This window comes from Rhinolophus sinicus, linkage group LG02 (genome assembly GCF_036562045.2).
Source record: "Rhinolophus sinicus isolate RSC01 linkage group LG02, ASM3656204v1, whole genome shotgun sequence".
NCBI lineage: Eukaryota > Metazoa > Chordata > Mammalia > Chiroptera > Rhinolophidae > Rhinolophus > Rhinolophus sinicus.
Genome location: NC_133752.1, coordinates 185,894,975 through 185,916,869, shown reverse-complemented (window position 1 = coordinate 185,916,869; position 21,895 = coordinate 185,894,975). Strand labels below are relative to the sequence as shown.

The 21,895-nt window shown below is 32.5% G+C and overlaps 1 protein-coding gene across 6 annotated transcripts in view; it reads right to left on the bottom strand.

Moving 5' to 3' along the window:
• WASHC4 (WASH complex subunit 4) overlaps positions 1–21,895 on the bottom strand; it is a 66,588-nt gene that overhangs the window by 16,996 nt on the left and 27,697 nt on the right. For all 6 annotated transcript variants that reach the window (XM_074326248.1, XM_019728457.2, XM_019728458.2 and 3 more), the window contains exons 19-32: positions 21,493–21,598; positions 20,805–20,921; positions 19,042–19,210; positions 18,606–18,760; positions 15,795–15,869; positions 15,416–15,520; positions 13,262–13,396; positions 11,451–11,559; positions 9,285–9,351; positions 8,525–8,611; positions 5,967–6,114; positions 3,648–3,744; positions 2,855–3,051; positions 2,462–2,561 (exon numbers count right to left, since the gene is read on the bottom strand). In XM_074326248.1, the coding sequence (XP_074182349.1) occupies positions 2,462–2,561; positions 2,855–3,051; positions 3,648–3,744; positions 5,967–6,114; positions 8,525–8,611; positions 9,285–9,351; positions 11,451–11,559; positions 13,262–13,396; positions 15,416–15,520; positions 15,795–15,869; positions 18,606–18,760; positions 19,042–19,210; positions 20,805–20,921; positions 21,493–21,598 (1,667 nt within the window). The remainder of the gene's footprint in view (positions 1–2,461; positions 2,562–2,854; positions 3,052–3,647; positions 3,745–5,966; positions 6,115–8,524; positions 8,612–9,284; positions 9,352–11,450; positions 11,560–13,261; positions 13,397–15,415; positions 15,521–15,794; positions 15,870–18,605; positions 18,761–19,041; positions 19,211–20,804; positions 20,922–21,492; positions 21,599–21,895) is intronic.

Genomic DNA, 21,895 nt, shown 5'->3' with positions numbered 1-21,895 from the left:
CCAACCGAATAGGAGATGTTTGCAAACACCTCCAATAAGGGGCTAATATCCAAAATATATAAGGAACTCATACAACTTAACAAAAAGACAATCCAATTTTTAAAATGGGCAGAGGAGATGAACAGAAACTTCTCCCAAGACATACAAATGGCCAATAGATATATGAAAAAATGCTCAACTTCACTAGCTATTAGGGAAATGCAAATCAAAACCACAATGACATTATCACCTCACACCAGTCAGAATGGCTATCATCAACAAGACAAATAACAAGTGTTGGAGAGACTGCATAAAAAGGAACCCTCTTACACTGTTGATGGGAATATAGACTGGTGCAGCTGCTATGGAAGTGTAGAGGTTCCTCAAAAACAGAATTACCATATGACCCAGCAATCCCTCTCCTGGGTACACACCCAAAATATCTGAAAACATTTACCCGTCAAGATGTATGTGCTCCAATGTTCACTGCAGCTTTATTTATGTTGGCCAAGACATGGAAACAACCAATGTGTCCTTTGATAGATGACTAGATAAAGAAGATGTGGTATATATGGAATCCGATTCTGGCCATAAGAAAAGATGGAATGGTGCCATTTGCGACAACATGGATGGATCTTTTATTATGCTAAGCATAGTAAGTCAGAAAAAGTCGAGAACCACATGACTTCACTGATATGTGAGATATAAAACTGAAAGCAACAAAGGAACAAGACAAATAAAAAAAACCTCATAGACACGGACAACGTTTTAGTGGTAACAGAGGATAAGAGGGTGGTAGAGGACGATAAAGGGGGTGAAATATATGGTGATGGAAGGAGAACTGACTGGGTGGTGAGCACACAATGCGATATATATAGATGCTGTACTGTGTTTCCCCGAAAATAAGACCTAGCTGGACAATCAGCTCTAATGTGTATTTTGGAGCAAAAATTAATATAAGACCGGGTCTTACAGTAAAATAAGACCGGGTCTTATTTTACTATAAGAGCAGATATGATATGATATATGATATGATATGATATGATATGATATGATATGATATGATATGATATATGATATGATACGATACGATACGGTATGATACAATACAATACCGGGTCTGATATTAATTTTTGCTCCAAAAGACACATTAGAGCTGATTGTCCGGCTAGGTTTTATTTTCGGGAAAACATGGTATTCTAGAATGGTACACTTGAAACCTATGTAATTTTACTAACCATTGTCACCCCAATAAGTTTAATTAAAAAATTTAACTGACAAAATAAGATTAATAAAAACATCTGATGTTATGAAATGTTTTATGTTTTGATTTATGAAATACAAGAAAAAAGGAAAAAGAGCAAACACGAAAACTATCAACTCAGTTGCTACATCTAGTTCTGAGCTTCCAAGCAAAGAGGAAAACCTAAGTTACATTCATTTCCATGACAGAAAAAAGGAAACCTCCATTCCTCAGGGGAAGACAACTGTTCCTAAACTTCAAATCTGAAAGACACGTGCCGTGGGGAGTGGACAGAGTCCTTAAGTATGAAACACTGAGCAGTGTTCTTAAACATTAAGAGTAAAATGGACACAATTCTTTCCTTAATGACTCAGTTTCATTGCTGTGACTATCGGTCGTTATGGCTGTATTACACTCGGACTCCAAGGCCTGGCTACGGAGGACAAGAGAAGGCTTTTCCTGTCACCAAGTAGCCCTTATTAGCTAATACCTTCTTAATCACCTGTCCCACCTATTTGGTCAATGTCTAGTCATCAGCAGCTTTGCCTTCAGCAAAACAGCGTTCCTCCCCTAAATTATTCCTTCTTATCTGATATAGGTTGAGGAGTGAAAGAAAAAACACTGAGCTTGCTCATTTTATTTAAATTAAGAGATGATGAATGAAAGTGAATAAAGAGTTACCCCAAACATGGATGGACCTAGAGAACATTATGTTAAGTGAAATAAGTCAGAAAGAGAAAGACAAATACCATATGATCTCACTTATATGCGGAATCTAAAGAAAAGAATAAGTGAATGAACTAATCAGAAACAGTTTTGGAAACATGGAGGAAAAACAGAGGGTTGCTAGAGGGGCGGGGGGCTGGGGATAAGGGGAAGGTGAGAGGTTTTGGGAACGTACAGAGGGATAGTGGATGGGGGGAGGGGGGTTCACACAGTGTGAGGGATATAAATGATAAACGTCTAAGTTTTGCTTTGTCTTGTGCACCTGAAACTAATTAAAAAAATAAATAAATAAATAAAAATTTAAAAGAGTTACCCCAGAATGAAATACATAATCTATGTACCTTTCTTTCCAGTTTCACAAATGATCCATGTATGCTTTATTTTTTAAAAAGAAATTTCTCATCTATATAATTTTTCAAAAGAAAAGGCTAGAAGTCTGACCAGATAAAATGGGGGGTTAGTGTCTACTATTAAAGATTTATTGGTCTTTCCAAATTTAAGCCACTCACTGACCTTCCTTCTCCTTCTTTTCTTGGTTTTCTTCAGCTGCAGTCTTATCAGCTCTGAAGAAAATTCTTGCACTACTCAGTGAGAAATAGAGCAATTCAAATTCCTAAGTAAATAAAAAGAATTTGAAATAAAAGCTGAAAATACTTACTATAACATCAAAATCATCATATTTAATGTCTTTTTATTTCTAAACAGCTCTAGTGGAAATCATAAATATAGAAACTGAACTAAATAATCCATTTTTTTAAGATCTGAGTCAAATGGCTTTCAAATACCATTCATTTTAAAATATATTCTTATTACTACTATTCATTTCACTTGTTAAAATGGGGGTTTTCATATAATTTGCTTTTTCAGATATCAAAAAGTCCAAGTATATTTAACTATTACTCTAACCTGTAGATAGACGTCCAGTCGCTTCTGAGTGAGATTCATGGTTTGTAGTAGTTTTTCATCTTGATTAGTAGACTGCACATTCTGTTGCTTAGCAACTGCTCTTATCTCCTTCAAGTATTTCTCTCTAACAGACTGGAACCAGTGAAGCGAGTCAAATTCCTGGTACTGATCTAAAAGCTTTAGTATGTAAGCCACACCTGCAGTCATTCGCAAAACCAAAGCAAAATTATAATGAGTATAGCAGCTCTGTTCTACTCCACCAATGACTCCTAACATTAAGCGATCCATTTTGAATTAGTCCTCTTTTAAATTATGTTTTACAGTATAAATGAATAAGTCTAGCAACCTGGCTTAATTCCTACTTTAAAACAAAAAAGTGAAAGTATAATGAAAAACATGTCAACTAAGAAGAAAAAGAGAAATAACACAGCTATGGAAATCACCTAGAGTTTACATATGGCCATAAGAGCAGGGGAAAAACTTCAACCGCTAAATAGACAGCAACAAAGGAAGCTACAGAGAAACTAAATACAAGATGCTAAAACTGTAAAGGAAGCCTAAATATTAGATCCTGCTAAATGCAGTGATTAGCAATAATACCAAGGACATGAACGATAGTTATAAATGATGAAAAACAAGTATCAGACGACCCAGCTAAAAAGTAAACAGTAAACACTATTCATGAAAAATAAATCTACAAAGAGCACACAGACCTATTTTCAAGCAAATCTCTCTAAAAATCCATTAGAAGGTGAACATAAAATTAATGGGAAAACAATTCCATTAAGCTTACCCATGGCAAAGCCGTCATCAGTAAAAGCAGCTCCAATTTTATTTTTTTTATTCAATTTCTCCTTGCAACTAATGGAATGCTCTACAAAGTTGAGGGTCTAAAAAGATATAACAACATATTAGAGAAACTGTGCTAAAAAACTTGAGAGAACTTAGTTCTTAAAACAGAGGTTTCAAAAATAATAAGTAGGATCTCTTCTAGGTTCCAGTCCTTGTGGTTTGAAACATTTGCCTCATATACACAGCCTCTTGGTGAGGCCACAATCTGTACAACTATCTCTCCTAGTGGCGGCTCTTCTTTCCAAGTCCTTTAAGTATGAGTACTCCCCGCCAATCCCTACTTCGCCCAGGCGCAGTGTCTTTATATAGTCACAAAATATGCACACTTTACACATGAGTACACTGAGGCTTGAAAGACTTAGCAACTTGTCCAAAGCTGTACTCTGAAATTTGGAGTCAGAAAAGTAGGCCTGCTTTAACTTCAAAGCATAACGCTCTTAAGCTTGGCAGTTCTTACTTCTGCCCACCCAATTCATTCTAAAACACTATTTCTTATCATATTCTTATCATAAAGGATTAGTAGTTATTTAGATAAATGAATGACCCCAAAAAAACGCTTTCCTAAAATTCAGTTCCTCCAAAATACCTTATCTAATCATATACTTATTCAACAAAGATTTACTGAAACTTACTATATTAATTATAATTAAAAACACTGAATATCATCACAGAGTTCACACTCCACAGCAGCACTCTCAGCGATGACAGACATGCTACGTATGGGCACTGTCCGTACAGTAAGAAACCAGCCACAGAGGGCCAAGGAGCACTTGAAATGGGGCCAGTAAAACTGAGATGAGATTTTTTGTTTCATAAAATTTTCGTTAAATTTAAGTAGCCACCTGTGGCTACAGATGGATAGCACAGCTCTAGAGCCATAAAGAGACCTCTTTGAAAATTATGATGCAGTGTGTTAAGTACTATTAACAGCTTACATTGGCAACAAAACTATCAAGTTTCACTTTTATTGCCTGTAACACTTACAATTATTCACGTGTATGTAAAAAACCCCTATCAACTGTTATTTTAGATATTTCTTTTATGTTTATCTTTGTTCTGCAATTAGGTCATAAACTCAAGCACAGTAAGTGTTCTATGCTTCTTTGTAGTGCTCTTAATCCACCTTTGTTTACTCCATCACTAATTCTGATAACTGCCATGCAAAACTCCACTTTTCCCCAAACAAACTTGCAAATGGTTCCCCACTGCTGTTTACTATGGCTTGAGTACACTGCCCTTCAAACTAAAGAAATATGGCGAGAATTCACCCTCAGGTAACTTCACTGTTATCAAAGTATAACTAAGACTCACCTCCAATTTAACACAAACTTAAGATGGAAAGATAATGTTTATCAGATGAATATGGACGTTTTCACTACATACATCATAATTAAGACATAATTATGATAGAGCATTAACAATAAATGCATTAAAAAAACAGTAGAAAATTCACAAAGAAAATAGTTGTCAACGGACCATCAGCTCCTTTCAATGGCTACTAATGGCTATAATAATACGTAAGAAGATATGTGTTAATTCAGGCAGCAATATGAAAAGTTATTACTCTTGATTAAAGTTAGATGCAATCAAAAGCTACATCTGCTCAGTAATATTTAGATTTTAGACCTATCCATTTAAAAATCAGCTTTATATAGAAACCTTTAGGGAAAAATAACTTATTGCTAGTATATACTTCTCTGATCTCTTAACTCCATTTTCCCCATTGGAACAATTGGTTTTATAACACAATTTTGGGTAACAAGCTATTCTGAATGGAAACTACAGAATTAAGAGCATAAAACACTATATACTATGATAAGGAAGCACTAAAAATTTAGTCTAGATGTTACTATTTACTACTGAATAGAGAAGAGTGGTCCTCTGACACTGCTTTTAAGAGATGTCTTAGAAACAACTTCATGCTATAACATGATGTGATTAAACTTAATCTACATTAATCGCTTAAAATGATTATGTGGTATAATTTAGCCCCAAAATGATATATATGCAATGGTGTACACTCAAGTAATTTAAATCACACCAGTTTTCTCTGGCAGTTATTAACCAATAAGAATCTATCTTAACTGAGTCTCATTCTGCATAGCTAATGAGTAAAAATTCTAGGCCACGTTACTGACATACTTAGTTTTATCTACAACCAGAAAGACATTAATAGTCTGTGTGCACTCCCTTCTGCAAAGAAATTGGATCTATGTATTCAGTTTTTTAAAAATTCGTTTTGGATTCTAAAAATACTCACCAGAGGAGGTACAATGATATAGAAATTTCGGAGATGTATATTCTTTGGCCTTCGAAATTCTGGTGCAAAAACATCTACAAGCATTTTGAAATACTCTGTGCCTTCGGCAGAATTTCGTGTGTGATCACTGAGGACTGAATCCAAGTGCCTAAAATGCAAAAAATCATTTATTTGGCTCCTTTCTCAAAAGATGTGGCTTTTTAAACCCATCTTTCATCAGCTTAGATGAGAACACTCATAAGTACGAAACATATTATAAGACATTACTGAGTAAATTTCCTTCCAGTTCAGAATGAACTCATTTTCTTAGCAACAGAAGCTGATCAATATTGTTTAATTAACTTAAGTCTCTGAAACAGAACAGAGTATGTAGGGCATCTTGGCACTTAAAATAACAGTTTTGTATTTCTTCTTCCCACAAGCAACCCTGTAGAACTCCATTTCATTATAAATAAATTCTTCTTCATCTTAAATCTCTTCACTAATGCTTCTTCTACACCTCCTTACCTCAACTGAAACCTGGCTCTTTTTTAAGAACTTAGCTTCCAAATCTGGACATCTTAAAAGCAATATCCTAGTATCTCTGGCCTTTTTGAACTGCTTCAAAATATTTTTTAAAGGTCATCAATTTTGAAATGAATGATAATCATTTAATAAGAGGTAACGGTCTAATTTTCTTCTTTGATATACAAGCCACAAACTCTTTAATCATTTCAGGGCAGGGCATGTGATTTCAAATAGCTTATTAACTATACATGGCTTCTTTAACTTGGCAAAGAACTAAGCTATTTATTTCAGAGCAATTAATTCTGTGTTGGGGCCTTCTTTTCATAAAAATGCACACATGCATTTTCCAACACATTTTTTATTTTAAAAAATTTCAAGCCTATCAAAAGTTAAAATATAGTATAATGAACACCTGTATATCCTTCAACTGGATTCACCATTTAATATTTTGCTACATTTTTTTCCTAACATATTTACGAGATGCAGGCCTCATGTTCCTTAGCCCACAAATACTTTATTATAAGTCTATTAAGAACCAAGACATTTTTCTACAAAGCCACACTATATTATTTCACCCCAAAATACAGTATTATCTAACATACTGATTAATAAACATATTTATTAATACATGTTCAAGTTTCCACAATTATCACCCAAATGTCCTTCACAGCTTTCTTTATTTTTCTTCTCTATGATATGGTTAGGGATCATCCATTGCATTTGGTGGTCAGGTCTTTAGTCTCCTCCTCTAGAAGAGTGTCCTCACCTTTTTGTCTTTCATGACACGTAACATTTTTTAAGAGTCTAGACTAGGTGTTTAGTAGAATGCCCCCATTCTGGTTGACTCAAATGGTTTCCTCATAATAAATTTAAAGCAAACATTTCTGGCAAGGACACAACATGAGTGTTTGCTATCCCACTGACTCAGGAGGCCACATAATTGCAGTGTGTCCCGTTACTGGTGATGCTGTTTGATCACTTGGTTAAGGTAGAATATAGCAATCTCTCCATTGTAAAGATGGTTTAGCCTTTGTGATTAATAAACAGTTTGTGAATGAATACTCTGCTCTTCAAAAATATTTTAGAATTCATTGATGATTTTTGTCTGATTTCAAGTACTATAATGGTAACTGCAAAACAGTGATTTTTCCGTCCTAAATTATCTCATCCCTTCTATACTTATTAGCAGGCATTCTTCTGTAAAAACATGTGCTCTCTGCTCCTCCGACCTTTCTTATCACCACTATGACCCATGGCTTATTTTTTTTATTCAATGTATTATAATCGATTTCTACCATTACTATTTTTGATATTGAAATTATCTCCACTTTGTTCAGGGGTGCCCCTTTATGTATGACTCAAAAAACTATTACAATTATTAATAAAACTTTTCTAAAGAATTTCTTAATTCTGCACACCTCTCTCAAGTTGTAAACTGTGTTCCAGAATCACTACTGACTCAAGCCTATAGACCTGCACTGTCCAACAAGACAGCCATTAGTTATTTAAATTTAAATGAAATAAAACTTTAAATTCAGTTCTCCAGTCCCACTAGGTCTATGTCAAGTGTTCGACAGCTACACATGGTAGTAGTTACTGTACTAGACATTGCTGCTCTAGGTTACATAAAATGAAGGCCTGGTCTTCTAAAACAGTGTTAGCACAAAGAAATATAAAAACAGTAAAAAGAAACAGGTGGATTTTATTAATGAGCTATTTGGCATTTTTTATACTAAATCCTCAAAATTAGCGATGTACACGTCAGCACATTTCAATTTGGACTGGCCACATTTCAGATGCTCAACAGCCACAGGTGGCTAGTGACTACTCTAAAAGCATGTGCTACAAGATCCTTTTTCAGCGAAGTTGCAAAGATCTCAGAATAATACAGTTTTAAAAGAGAAACCATTATATTTCATAAACTGAGACCATAACTTGCATAATAAAAACAGTGACATATACGTTTATATATTACCCTCCAATTTAATGTTTTACACAAACACACACTTTTTTAAAATCTCCAAATTTAAGTTATTCCAAAATTAGATTACCTTGCTGCTTTTAATGTTTCTTCTGCAAGACCTTCTTCTTTTACTAGTTCTTCAAAATTTACAATATCTTCAAGATCAGGTACAAATCTACATTAAGAATTGGGGAAGAAGTTTATTAAGGCAAGATAAGTACCGTGTTTCCCCGAAAATAACACCTAGCTGGACAATCAGCTATAAAGCGTCTTTTGGAGCAAAAATTAATATAAGACCGGTCTTACATTATATTATATAAGACCTAGTCTTATTTTACTGTAAAATAAGACCGGGTCTTATATTAATTTTTGCTCCAAAAGACGCATTAGAGCTGATTGTCCAGCTAGGTCTTATTTTCGGGGAAACAGGGTATGTACCACTGACACAGATGTGACAGTGGTACTGCAGGACTGCAAATTTTTCAAGTATATATTTGAAAAGAATTTTGCATTTCAGTTATATTACTAATATCACCACTGTAGTTCCCAATTTTATGTATTAATCAAAGTTTAATCCTTAAAATCATGTAATCATTAGAACCATCACAAACTGTACTGATGAAAATAAATTAACTTGAACTTGAAGAGATATAAGAATTTTCAAAGTCCTGCTGTAGTCTTAAATGTTAAGAAAATTTAACAAGTAGAATTAATGGTTTTCTCCCATATTTTGTATCAAAATATATAAACAAGATAAAAAAACCTTCTCTACAATACTATTTGGAATAGATTTAAATAACATAATTTTTAATGGAATAAACAAGGTAAAATGATGTTTGCATCCATACCTAATGGCATTGCTGCTACAATGAAGGCCACCAGATCTTATCATTCGTATGTAGCCCATAGCATTACCTTAAAAACCACATACAAAAATGTCAGATATTTATACAAATAACCGTAAATTCTAATAATCAGGAAAACAGTTATACAGTATCAATTACAAGGTGTCCGATCCTAAGTACCAAAAGATTGTGCTGTATTTTACTACTTCAGTCCTGGCTCCATAAAAATAAAACTTACATATCTGTGCACTTAAAACATAAATGTGTTTATTTACATACATCTATGTTAAACCTTTTAAAAATAAATGTAACTCATTTGGTAAACTAATTAAATTCTGACTACATTAAATTTTTTTAATTACTAAGGCAGGTGATTAGACAAAGAGAGGGACTTCTCACATTGCTCCGTGCTCTCAGACTCCTTACTCCTTTTCTCACAATATTTAACAGACTCAAAAGCACATTACAATGTTTTATAAGCAGAGTTAAAGAATTTACATTTTCTAAGAAGAAAATAAAGTATAAAATGCTAGAACAAAATGAAAAGGATAATATTCCCCAACTATGGAATGAATCCTGGTGGCAAATGAAGTGACATTATTATTTTTTTGTGTATTAGGGGAAAGATATGTATTTCGATGTGTATTAGTGGAAAAAATGACTAGCACATTAATCTTGTGACTTAACAATTATTTCATAGGACAAAAATTATACTTTTACAAAATATAAATATATGAAATAGGCAGTATTTACATGGGAAAAAAAACTCTCATATTGGTACTGTATGTGAATAAATGAAGTTTTAAGCAACACTGACCTAGAAAAACAGCTCTTAATCTGAGGCCCATGGACTCTAACCAGAAGCACCTGAACTCCAACATATTACCTGCGAAACTGAATGTGTATGTGCATATGGGCATAATTCTGCAGGAATCAATCCAGAGTGTTCATCCGATTCTCAAAAAATAATTAAGAACTATTGTGCCAGAAGTTTACAGTCTAATATGGTATCAAAAGTCCATATAAATCAAACAGAACTTCTTTGCCAATACCTCATTATTAAATTGTTTAAAATAATAAATTTACAAAGGTAAAATTCTCTTAAGTTATTGTACTATTTCATAACAGAAATGTCTAATATTTAAACTCATGAATTTATAAAAGTTAAGTGTTCAGTGACTTTACTCCAGAACTAAAAGCTTATAATATCTATCCCGCTAATAAATTTACAGGCCCTTGAGAACACAGGCTATTTGCATCCTCAGCATCTAGGAGAATATTTGGTGGAACTAATTATTAGTAAATGTTTGCTAAATGAATGAGTGAATCTCAGAAGGCATAATTTTACCAAACGTGGTAAGAATTTACTAACTGCTTGGTGCATACAACTGGGAAGAACATAAAACACCTTTGGACTGAGAGCTGAAAAACCCTGGTTTAAGTCCCAGCAATTCCACTTATTTATTCCTCTGAGTTTTTCTTTTTACATCTTTAAAATGGTGATTACATGCCTATCTCACACTTATTGTGAGGACATTAATAGACATAACATATGAAAAGCTCAAGTGAGTATAAAGTTTTATTAATCTGTGATTATTTTTAAATGCAGTTCTTGATTTTAAATACAATGTAACACATTTCAGACAACAAATTCTACTTGTAACACAGGACAACTCAAGAAATTATATATAAATATTAAATAGTGTAGCATAGAAGAATTATAACATTTAATATTTCATCTTTAACTAAATTTATATGTAACTTACTAACTTTTCACATAAATATTTTTTACCTTTGCATTTAGGCTGTAACTTGAGGGAACCTCTTTTAAAGGCCCAAAACAGTGCCTTCAACAGAGTAGGTACCTAACAAATAGTTACTAGTTGACTATTATTATGAGTACGGTCTTTGAGATGAATTAAATATATTTTTAATTTAATCAGAGGTTTTATTTAACGTACATTAGTCCACATTCTATCAATTATTTCTTTCAAACCAATAGTTTTCTATTAAACCAATAGTTTAATCATACTTGAAAAACTTTTGGTAAGGAAGTTACTCTAGTGGAATAAAGTTGAACTCAGACACTCACAAATTATTTGCATTTAATGAATGAGATAGGTTCTTGGGATTTGTACTTTATTTCCTAACACTTTGATAATAACTTACCAATTTGGCTGATGAGCTGCCTGAACTGATCAAGGTAGCTTTGTCCTTCTGGGGTAATTCCAAGTTTTCGGATGCCTCGATTGAATTTTTCTGCTCTTTCAAAAGGATACTAGAGAGATAATTTAAAGACTACCTTTATTATAGACCCCCTGATGCATAAAATGCCTACCAAATCAACCATGCCAATACCCCTTTTTGTCATTTTGTATTTTCATTGTGCTTAAGAAAAAAACGTCACTCAAGTCTAATAACAAAAACCATATAGCACGTAAACTACCAATGTACAAGGTTAATAAAAAATAATTTCTTTTTGACATTAGCTAAGGGGAATTATTAATGCCACCAAATTTAAGTTTCCCACAAATATTATTAGTCTCCCAACACCCAACTACTCTATCAGATAGACGAAACCAATTCCTTGGAGAAAGACTTGTTCAGTAATGTGTGGCCACATTTCTACGGACTGAATAGGTATTAGGGACTTACGTAAACATACTTCTTCCCAAATAACACACATCGGCTAAGCTAAAATGTCTAGTTGCCAATCACCAATAAGAAATGATTTTTCAAGTCTCTTAGCTGATTAAAATATTTAGGAGGGTACTAGTTTTACACTAATAACAAATGGAAACAATTCTTACACGACAGCATGTTTATTTATCTGAATACTAGTAATTTCTGTTCAATAAAAATGAGATAGCTTTTATTAAAATTCTCTACTGATAACTGTCATCTGAAGTTTTATTATTTTACTAGGAAGCAGTATTTTTCTGCTCTGACATTGGAGAGAACTACCAACTAGTATACAAGGGGGTTGGAACTAACTGATGCTTAAGAAGGGTAATTAAAATAGTTCCGGATGTGGCAAATCAAAGATATGACCCCTCTAAATAAGACTTTTGGTTCTCTATCAAAATGGCTACATGCCTCTGTACTGTTACCACTTATAATTTTTCATCTCAGTACGAGAAAACTCAACCTGGAGGGTGAAAACAGCATTCTTATAAATTGTAAGTGGGAATGTCAACTGGTGTAGTATTTTTAGAGTGCTTGGCAATATGTATCAGAATTTCAAATATTCATATTCTTTGCCCTAGAAATTTCTCTTTAGGAAATCTGTATTTCAGAAATAGTTTCCCAATACAGAGATAAACGTGTAAGGATGTTACTTGTAGTAATGTTTTTAATACTGAAAAATCAGAAAAACCTAAATATTCATCCATAGGAGAAAGTTAAATAAATTAAGGTATACATTTTTACCATCAACTCTTATAAAGAATGAGGTAAATTTACATGTACTGACGTGATAAGCACACTGCAAAACAGTATATATAGTATTACTCTATTTTTGTTAGGAAAAAAGTAATATATGTATATGCAAGTACATACGAGTGTGTTTATCTCACAGACACTTGAAAGGCATCACATCACTTTGTTAATAGCAAATGCCTCCAGAAAATGGAATTGGAGGAAAGAGAAGAGGATATTCAGTTTAGGTACTCAATATTGTTTAAATGCTTCAAAATGAGCATGTACTGCTTTTGTATTATTGTAAAATAAACTAAGAAAAGTAATACCTGGCTACATTGATCATTTAATTTTTCCTTACACTTTAGCCTACAGAGAATGCAAAAAGTAAGAAACTATAAGGGAAAATATAGGAAACTTGGAGGTCAAACCTAGGAGATACTATGTGAAAAATAAAGAAAATTAAAACCCCAGTAGAGATCCTCATAATGAATTTTAGCATAACCATTTGCTATATACTCAACAGTTATACCAAACTAACTTAAAAAGATTATGTAAAATACCTTATGATCATTTTGGTCCTTGATTTCCCTGAAAAACCGAATGTCTTTAATCAATCTGGATTTGATATGTTCATCATACATAAACTGGCTAAATATATAGAACTTCTTTTTCAAAAACTGGTAGGTGAAATTAACCTGTAAAATTAAAATTAGAAAAATTAGAAAAAGTTAATATAAAAATTTTAAATCAATGTTACTTAACAATTATTTATATTATAAAGTCTAATTTATGAGAATTTATAAAGTCTAATATTTATAGTCTAATTTGGACCTGAGATATTTAAATAAATGAAGTATTTTAAGACCCAAGTTTACAGAACTTTCTATAAGCTCCCCTTAAATATTTTTACTACAAGAGGAAAAAAAGAAAAAAAAAAAGGGAAATACTCTCATAATGGGACTAAGAACTGTAGTGAGAATCACAAAACCAGATTCAACAGTTTTTTTAAAGTCATAAACCAGTCAGAAGTTTCTCTGTTCCTCCATCTATAAGATTATTTATTACTAATCTTCACGTCTAGAATAATACTAAAGTAAGAAACATAGTGCTTTGAGCTTTCCCAAAGATGACAGTAAACACTCAATAATCCATAAATACTCTGAGCCCCTTTCAGGTGCAAGGTGGTGTGTGCCTGCTCTTATGCTAGATATGGTCTTTGTCATCATGAAGTTTATATTCCAACAGGAATGACAGACACTTTAAACAAGTGTATGTTAAATAAATTATTAAATCTCAACTGCAATAATTTCTAAAATGAGAAGTGTGAATAACAGAGTGATCTAGACTTAGAGAACCCTGAAAAAGCAGGATTTGAGCTGAGATTAAGTCAAAATAACACAAGATTAATTCTGACCTACAGATGGGAGCCCTGTACTAAATTCCAATCCACCACCCTCAAATACTACTAACTGTATTAACAAATGTATGTATGCCCTTTTTAAGTTTTCATTTAGCCAGTTACAGAAATGGGTTCTTTCTCAGAATTTTTCTTGTGGTTTAAACATTGCTTTTTCTTGGTCACCTTAGTAGTAGTAGGCTTACTGAAAGTAGTCTCTTCTTTATCCTTCCCACTCTTAATAGTGGGTAACTCTGACAGCCTCTGATCTTACTCTTCTGTGCTCACTTTATCATCATCAGACATCAGGAATTTACTTTCATTAGTGTGATTAACTGATTAACAGATATATCCCCTGCCAGACTGTAATTCCTGTGAAAGCAAGAAATGTCTGTTTTTCTCACACTAATGCCCAGCACAGTGCCTGATGTATAAAATGTTTACGTAATTTTTTGTTACATGAATGTTTGATAGATAAGGTAAAAGTTTATTTATCCTTAAAGGTTCCGACATGATCTCTATATGGATAATTCCTTATTTTAAATTTGAAATTGACTTTCTATGTCTCATTTTCGTATCGGTAACCACTGCAATAGAGCTCCAATCACATCACTGATCAGCTCAAATACTTGAGTGGCTCTTCCACTGTACACTAAAAAGATCCCAGCATTCTAGTTACATAACTTCCCTATTCCCTTATTCCCAAATATGCTTAATAATATTTTACTATTTAAGCATTCACATTTTTCCTTCAAGAAGTATGCTCTGAAAAACAGGTAAATTCAAAGACTTCTCTTTATAGAAGGAAAAAAAATATACAAGTTCAAGTGATTTCCTCAAGTGACTGATGGGCAATTTCTAAGATTCAAAATATTTTTAGTAAATTGCTATTTTTATGGCTATCAAATCATTAGCAAGACTCCCCCCCAAAAAAAGCATAACTGATGTTAAGTAAACTGCTATCAATGATTTGCTTTCCAAAGCAACTGTCAGAGAATATCAGACAATTCACCAGATACACACATACAAACACACACAATTTATGCTGATGTCCTCAAATCTCCAATGCTACTTATAATGACCCTGAGATGGTTAAGATATTCTAAAGTGTCTTTTGTATCACAGAGCTTCCATCGCATCCAACACAATTTTAATGCCAGACATTTTAATTATACCAATCAGAAAAATGCAAATTCAAGTATAATATAAATAGGTAGTAGTGTACGTTGACCAGAATAGTCTATCAGAAAACTATTTTTCAAACTACCAAATTAAACAAGGCTCTATTACCCATCCAATCCCCAAAAAAGTTTCTTACAGTTGTATTCATGATTCCTGTGCCATGTGTTCGAATTGAATTAGCAATATGCCGAATATTAATAGTGTTCAAATGTTTGTTATTGCTCGTCCGTTCAATAAAAATCTGCAATGAAACAAACTTATGCTAAATAACAACAAAATCCATAGCAAAACTGGTCAGTTATCCAAATAAAACTGTAGAATCTACTCCATTAATTACTTGAAAATTAATTTAAGGTAATACAACCAAAGCAAAGGAATAAACAAGATGACCTCTAAGCAATTCTTTTCCTTTTATTTTACCAATTTTCACTATTGAGAATCAATTCTTTGCCCCTCAGCCTTCCTACTATATACCCACCCACATCAAAAAAATTTTTGTTCTAAAACCCACTCACCTGATTGTTGAGATTATAGAGGTATCGAGATACAAATATATGAATATTTCTCATAATTTCCAAAACGTCCAGGCCCTACAAAACAGTCCACACAAAAGCTCTGTTATTATTGATAATCAGACTTGTAATATAAAGAGTACCGTGTTTCCCCCAAAATAAGACCTAGCTGGACAATCAGCTCTAATGCGTCTTTTGGAGCAAAAATTAATATAAGACCCGGTCTTATTTTACTAAATTATAAGACCAGGTCTTTAATATAATAGAATTAATATAACATAATATAACATAATATATATAAAATATAACATATAACGTAACACCGGATCTTATTTTATTGGGTCTTATATTAATTTCTGCTCCAAAAGATGCATTAGAGCTCACTGTCTGGCTAGGTCTTATTTTCAGGAAACACGGTAAGTCACTATATTGATATGTTTCCCAATACTATTTGTTTTAAAAAACAACTGTACAAAAAGTACGACCAAAGGTTAAAAGAACCTTCTAACATGTACAATCAGGACTATCTACCTCCGTGGGGAAAGCTGGCTGCTTGACATCTTATCCTTTTGTAATAGACAGGAACAGTCAAGTTTAAATATTCAAAGATCCATGACTCAAAATCATTTCCCCACCATTCTGGACAATATTTTTGTCTGTCTTTCTGATTGTCTATATATTTTTTACAAAGTAAACTAATGGCCAAATTCTAAAAGGTAGCCAGGATATGTGGTGATAGTTATGAAATACATGTTATTTTTCAGGTACTGTGCAAGGTTCTTTATATGTAATTCTCAAAAAATGAGGTAGTCTTCCAAATTCCACAGCTGAAGAAAATGAAACTAAGGGAGTTAATAGCTAAGGGAGCTATTTAAGGTCAAATAGATAGAAGCAGAATCCAGGGATTTTAGGAAGTCTAATTTTAAATCCTTATGCTTCTTTGAATTGCATTAGACCACCTTTAATGTGCAAATTACCTATTAAGAATCCTTCAATCTTGAGTTATTATTGTAATACCTAATGGTATCATATAAATTGTTCTAAAGCAAAATACCCCTTAGATTAAATTTTATTATAGCTTTTCTCATGTTTTAATTTGAAATTTTGTTTACTCATTCTTTCTCCCACTAGGCTGTAAATATATGAGCTGAGACTATTTCTATTTATTTTTGTATTCCTAAACATAATTAAACATAATTCAGCGCCTAGCCATGTTTTCAGTAACTATTAAAGGTATAAATGAATGAAAGAATATACCATATTTTGTCATGTATAATGCACTCCCATGTATAACGCACACCCAGGTTTTGGCCCAAACTTTCAGAGAAAAACATCTTTCATTTTAATTTTTTTATTTGACATTTTTATGTTTACATTTAGGTACTTGTTTTCTGTTTTATAAAGGAATTTCAGCATTTATTTTTTTAACATATTATGGTACAAGAAATTTTATGTAGCAAATATGTTACAAAATGTAAATATGTTACAAAACATAAGAACATATACAAGGTATAAGAAATGTCATGTACTGGTAACAAATTTACAATGTATACACATCATAGAAGGCCTATAACTCTTCCTCACTGCAAATTTGTAGTAAGTTCAACAAAACCAATTATCTTATTCCAGGGTATTATTTTGTATCCAGATTTCGTTATTGATTTCTAGAGTTACACTTTTAAATCATAAGCTTAAATAAAAGAATTAAAAACATTTACATAGATAAGGACTTAGTACTACCCATGTATAATGCACATCCTTATTTTTCCCTCACAAATTTGGGAAAAAAAGTGCACATTATACATGGCAAAATACGGTACATACTAATCCCAGAAATGGTCCCTATGTGCAGTAGAATAAAGGAAAAAAATTATGATCCTCAAATTTTTGGAACTAAAGAGATGTTTTCTGGTAAATATTATATAGATTATCTTAGAAAGAATTGCATGGAAATTAACTGAAAACAAACTTTCGCACTATGAGATAATGTCATATTGGTAATTAGCTCATTGAATTAGTGAAGCTAAATAAATGCTTCTTTGCACTCCTCATTTTACGAACAAGTATAATTATAATCAAATAAATTTAACCATTTTTCCTGATATTAAAGTTTACATATTATATGTAGGTATAAAATTCTTAACTGTATTACCTATAACTAAACTTTTTACTTTAAACTTTAAATTCGGCAGAAGTTACCTCACTATCCCAATGTTTCTGAAAAGCTGAATCTAAATCTATGTATACAGACATGCCTAATTTTTTTGTGCTTTGCTTTATTGCACTTTGCAGATTAAAAGTTCGTAACAAACCTGCATCGAGCAAATCTTTCAGCACCACTTTTCCAATAGGCTCAGATGATGGTTACCATTTTTAGCAATCAAGTGTTTTTTAACTAAGGTATGCACACTGGTTTTTTAGGCATAATGCTATTGCACAGATAATAGACTACAATATAGTATTCACCTAACTTTTATATGCACTGAGAAACCAAAAACTTTGTGTGACTTCCTTTATTATGATATTCACTGTATTGCAATAGTCTGGAGCCAAACCTGTCATATCTCTGAGGTATGCCTGTATTTCAAATGTTCAACAAAAGGTGATGTATAAACAGGAAGCCTGCAGTAAATTCTTTCATAAAGCAAATTAGCACTGTATAATTTTTATTCTTGTCAAGTATGAGGTTTTAGATAGCAACTATTTTCTTTAAAATAAACATATAATAATAATGTAAAAAGAAAAAAAGATTTCTTGAAGAAATACTGTTATCATGCTACAATCAGACTATGCTAGGAACATTTTATACCATACCTGTTCCAAAGTCTGACTAGGAAGATGTGCCTCTGTCATAACCAATCCATAACGCTGAGTAGCTAGATTTCTCATTTCACTGTAAGTGGCCCAGTCGTGAAGAGCCACTGTTGTTAGATTGTAGAAAGTCTTGTCTAGGTAGTGAGTTACATAAGCTACCAAAAAAAAAAAAAAATTCGAAAAATTTTTGATTTATCAGACAGTAGAAAAGAGAAATTAAACTAAAAAAGGAAACAACTTGTCTTTGAATACTAAATTTCTTCCCTTAAAACAAGGTGATAGGAAAATAAAAATGAAGAAAACAAAAAAGAATTCCAGAATAAATATACTAACACAAAAAACATGCCCTCAAAGTTCTGTTTTTGTTATTTGTTCTTTTATAGTTAGGTCAAAAAGATATAGAATATGACTCTAAGAAGGAAAGCAGAACACTCACCTCGAATGTCAATGAAACGATTGAAAAACCGGATTGGATTCAAAGAGAAAAACAGGGCCAGGTCTTTCATGCCAACTTTGAAAGGGTTCCGATCGTCCAGCTTTAAGTGAGTGTGCACAGAAAGCCGCAGGTCCTTCTCAATCTCTTTGCACAACTTGTCCAGCAAATGCTATTCATGAAAGAATTGATACCTTAAGTTTTCAAAATATTCCAATTGTACTGTTCCTCTAGGTGTCCACGCTTTAACCACTAGTTTTATAATCAGTGCAGTGATGAAAAATTTGTCAAACTGCTTTAAGAGTCTAAATATTCTATGGTAAAACGTCATTTTTATTGGGAAAGTGAAAATTACTTTGCTTTTTATTTTAAAACAATGATATTTCTGACAAGAAAGCAGTTAGATAAACTCTAAGCTTTTATTTTCATTAATCCTTTAAGTTTAACATCTTCAAAGAAAATCAGAAGCTAATGTCTGATGGCTTCATTACAAGGAATGCGAATATATACTGTAAAGCACAAAATTTATGGGAACAATCAACAAAGGAATAAAGGTCCTAAGGACATGCAAGAGAGGAAATTTTAAAAAAGCTTTTTTGTAATAATCATTAAAAATCACAAAATTCATTAAGCTAAAAGTAATGAAATTCATCACATTTTCTGGTCTACCATGGAGTTCTAAATACTGGCATGACATGTATTTTATTTTCTAAATAAGAACATTTAGTACAATAAGTTGTATAAAAATTTCCCTAATAAGTTTTAGGGAAATACATGAATAAGTTTTATGTTGTGAATTTTACTCACTTTTACTTCTTCCCTCCAAATAAAAATATCATTAGATGCAATTTAATTTTAAAGATACCAGTGTTTATAATACACACTTCATTAAAACAGGGAGGGATATACTATATTGAATTTGCATTATTTCTGTTACACAAGTAATTTTTTAATATATAATTTCCTCCTTTTAGTCAGTAGCTCTCCAAATAAAATTCAGTAAAATATTGATAGTTGGGGGCGGTCGGATGGCTCAGTTGGTTAGAGTGTGAGCTCTGAACAACAAGGTTGTTACAATTCCCACATGGGCCAGTGAGCTGCGCCCTCCACAACTAGATTGAAGACAACGAGCTACCCCTGAGCCGCTGGAGGAGTTGCCGAACGGCTCAGATGGTTAGAGTGCGAGCTCTCAACAACAAGGTTGCTGGTTCAATTCCTGCACAGGATGGTGGGCTGCACCCCCTGCAACTAAAGACTGAAAACAGCAACTGGACTTGGAGCTGAGCTGCACCCTCCACAGCTAGATTGAGATCCAACGACTTGGAGGTAATGGGCCCTGGAGAAATACACTGTTCCCCAATAAAAAATTAAAATAGATAGATAGATAGATAGATAGATAGATAGATAGATAGATAGATAGATAAATTAAGTTGCCTTAACTGTATTACATTAGCAGCATTCAATATTCAAACTAATTTTGATTTGCATTCCTCTAATAAACAGAACTTTAAATTCAAATATACTATTTACTAAAATAAAAAAAAATTGTTCCCAATTCTCGGTCTGGATTTCTATGTAAAAATTAGGAATTAAAAGACCAATTTAAGCACAACAGTGATACTGTAACTAAAAATCATTCATTTGTTCTAGTGACTTATACCTAATAATTTTAAATATGTGAAAGCCTGCTTTAATCCAAAAAGCTTTTCCAAACACTGCATTCCAAAAACATGTTTTAAGCTTTTCAATCTTAAATATGATGTTACCTCATTTAAAATTTCCATAATTTCCTTGTCATAGCAATCCAGAAGTATTTCATAGGACTCTAAATGCCTCGCATGCATCATAGCGGGTACACAGTCGCGTAAGGCACTGAACATGTACTAAGAAGAAAATTAGAATGTACGTGAGTTTATAAAAATCAGATCTCTAATCTAAATAATATTAAAAGATTAATTATCTTGAAACACAAAACCTCAATCTGAAGGCTGTTTTTTAATACATGACTGTCTTACTTTTGTAACTACGAGAAGTCAGATTTTATTCTTTAAAGCATATACTTTAAATATACAAAAAAATTCACACACTTATTCTTTCCTATCTTGAGCATTCAAATACTTATTTTCTAAAGAAACAAAGATCTGAATAACATATACCTTGCTGACAAATTAATGTCAGACTATTGTGACATAAACTAAACTCAAGTGAAATGAGAATGATTAGGACTATGAGGGAAAGAGTTAAATATATTAAAATGAATTTATTAGTATTAATATAAAATTTAACCACAGACTGTATATAAATGTTTATTAAATATGCATAGCATTGTACAAAACAGCATTGGCAGTAAATTTTAAAATAATTTATTAAATCAAATTATTGTAAAACTAATTAGAATGGTTTGTATAGTGACTAAAAATGATGGGTTTATTCTTCCTATTATTCTTTACTTACATGTAATCTGGCTGCATCAACCGCATTTTCATACACGTCATCTAAATAAATTGGGAACACAGCTCGATGCCAGTATAAAAAACAACAGTCACACTGTGTTTGGACTCTACAATGTAAAGTAGTAATTAGTGGTACCAAAACTGAAGTACCCCCCAAAAAGGTCTTACTCATTTTTGCCTTTCCTACATCACTTAAACCAAAACTAGTACAGAAAGCCACAAAATCAATGTTTCAAATTCAACAAATGTAACAAAACACTCTAATACCTGACACTGTCAGAATTCTGCACATATGCTTTAGTTTTAAAGCATACTTAAAAAACAATATAACTATTTTCAGTATCATTTGATATGTGTAGACTTATAATACTTGCATTATTTGCACCATTTTACCTGTCTCAAAA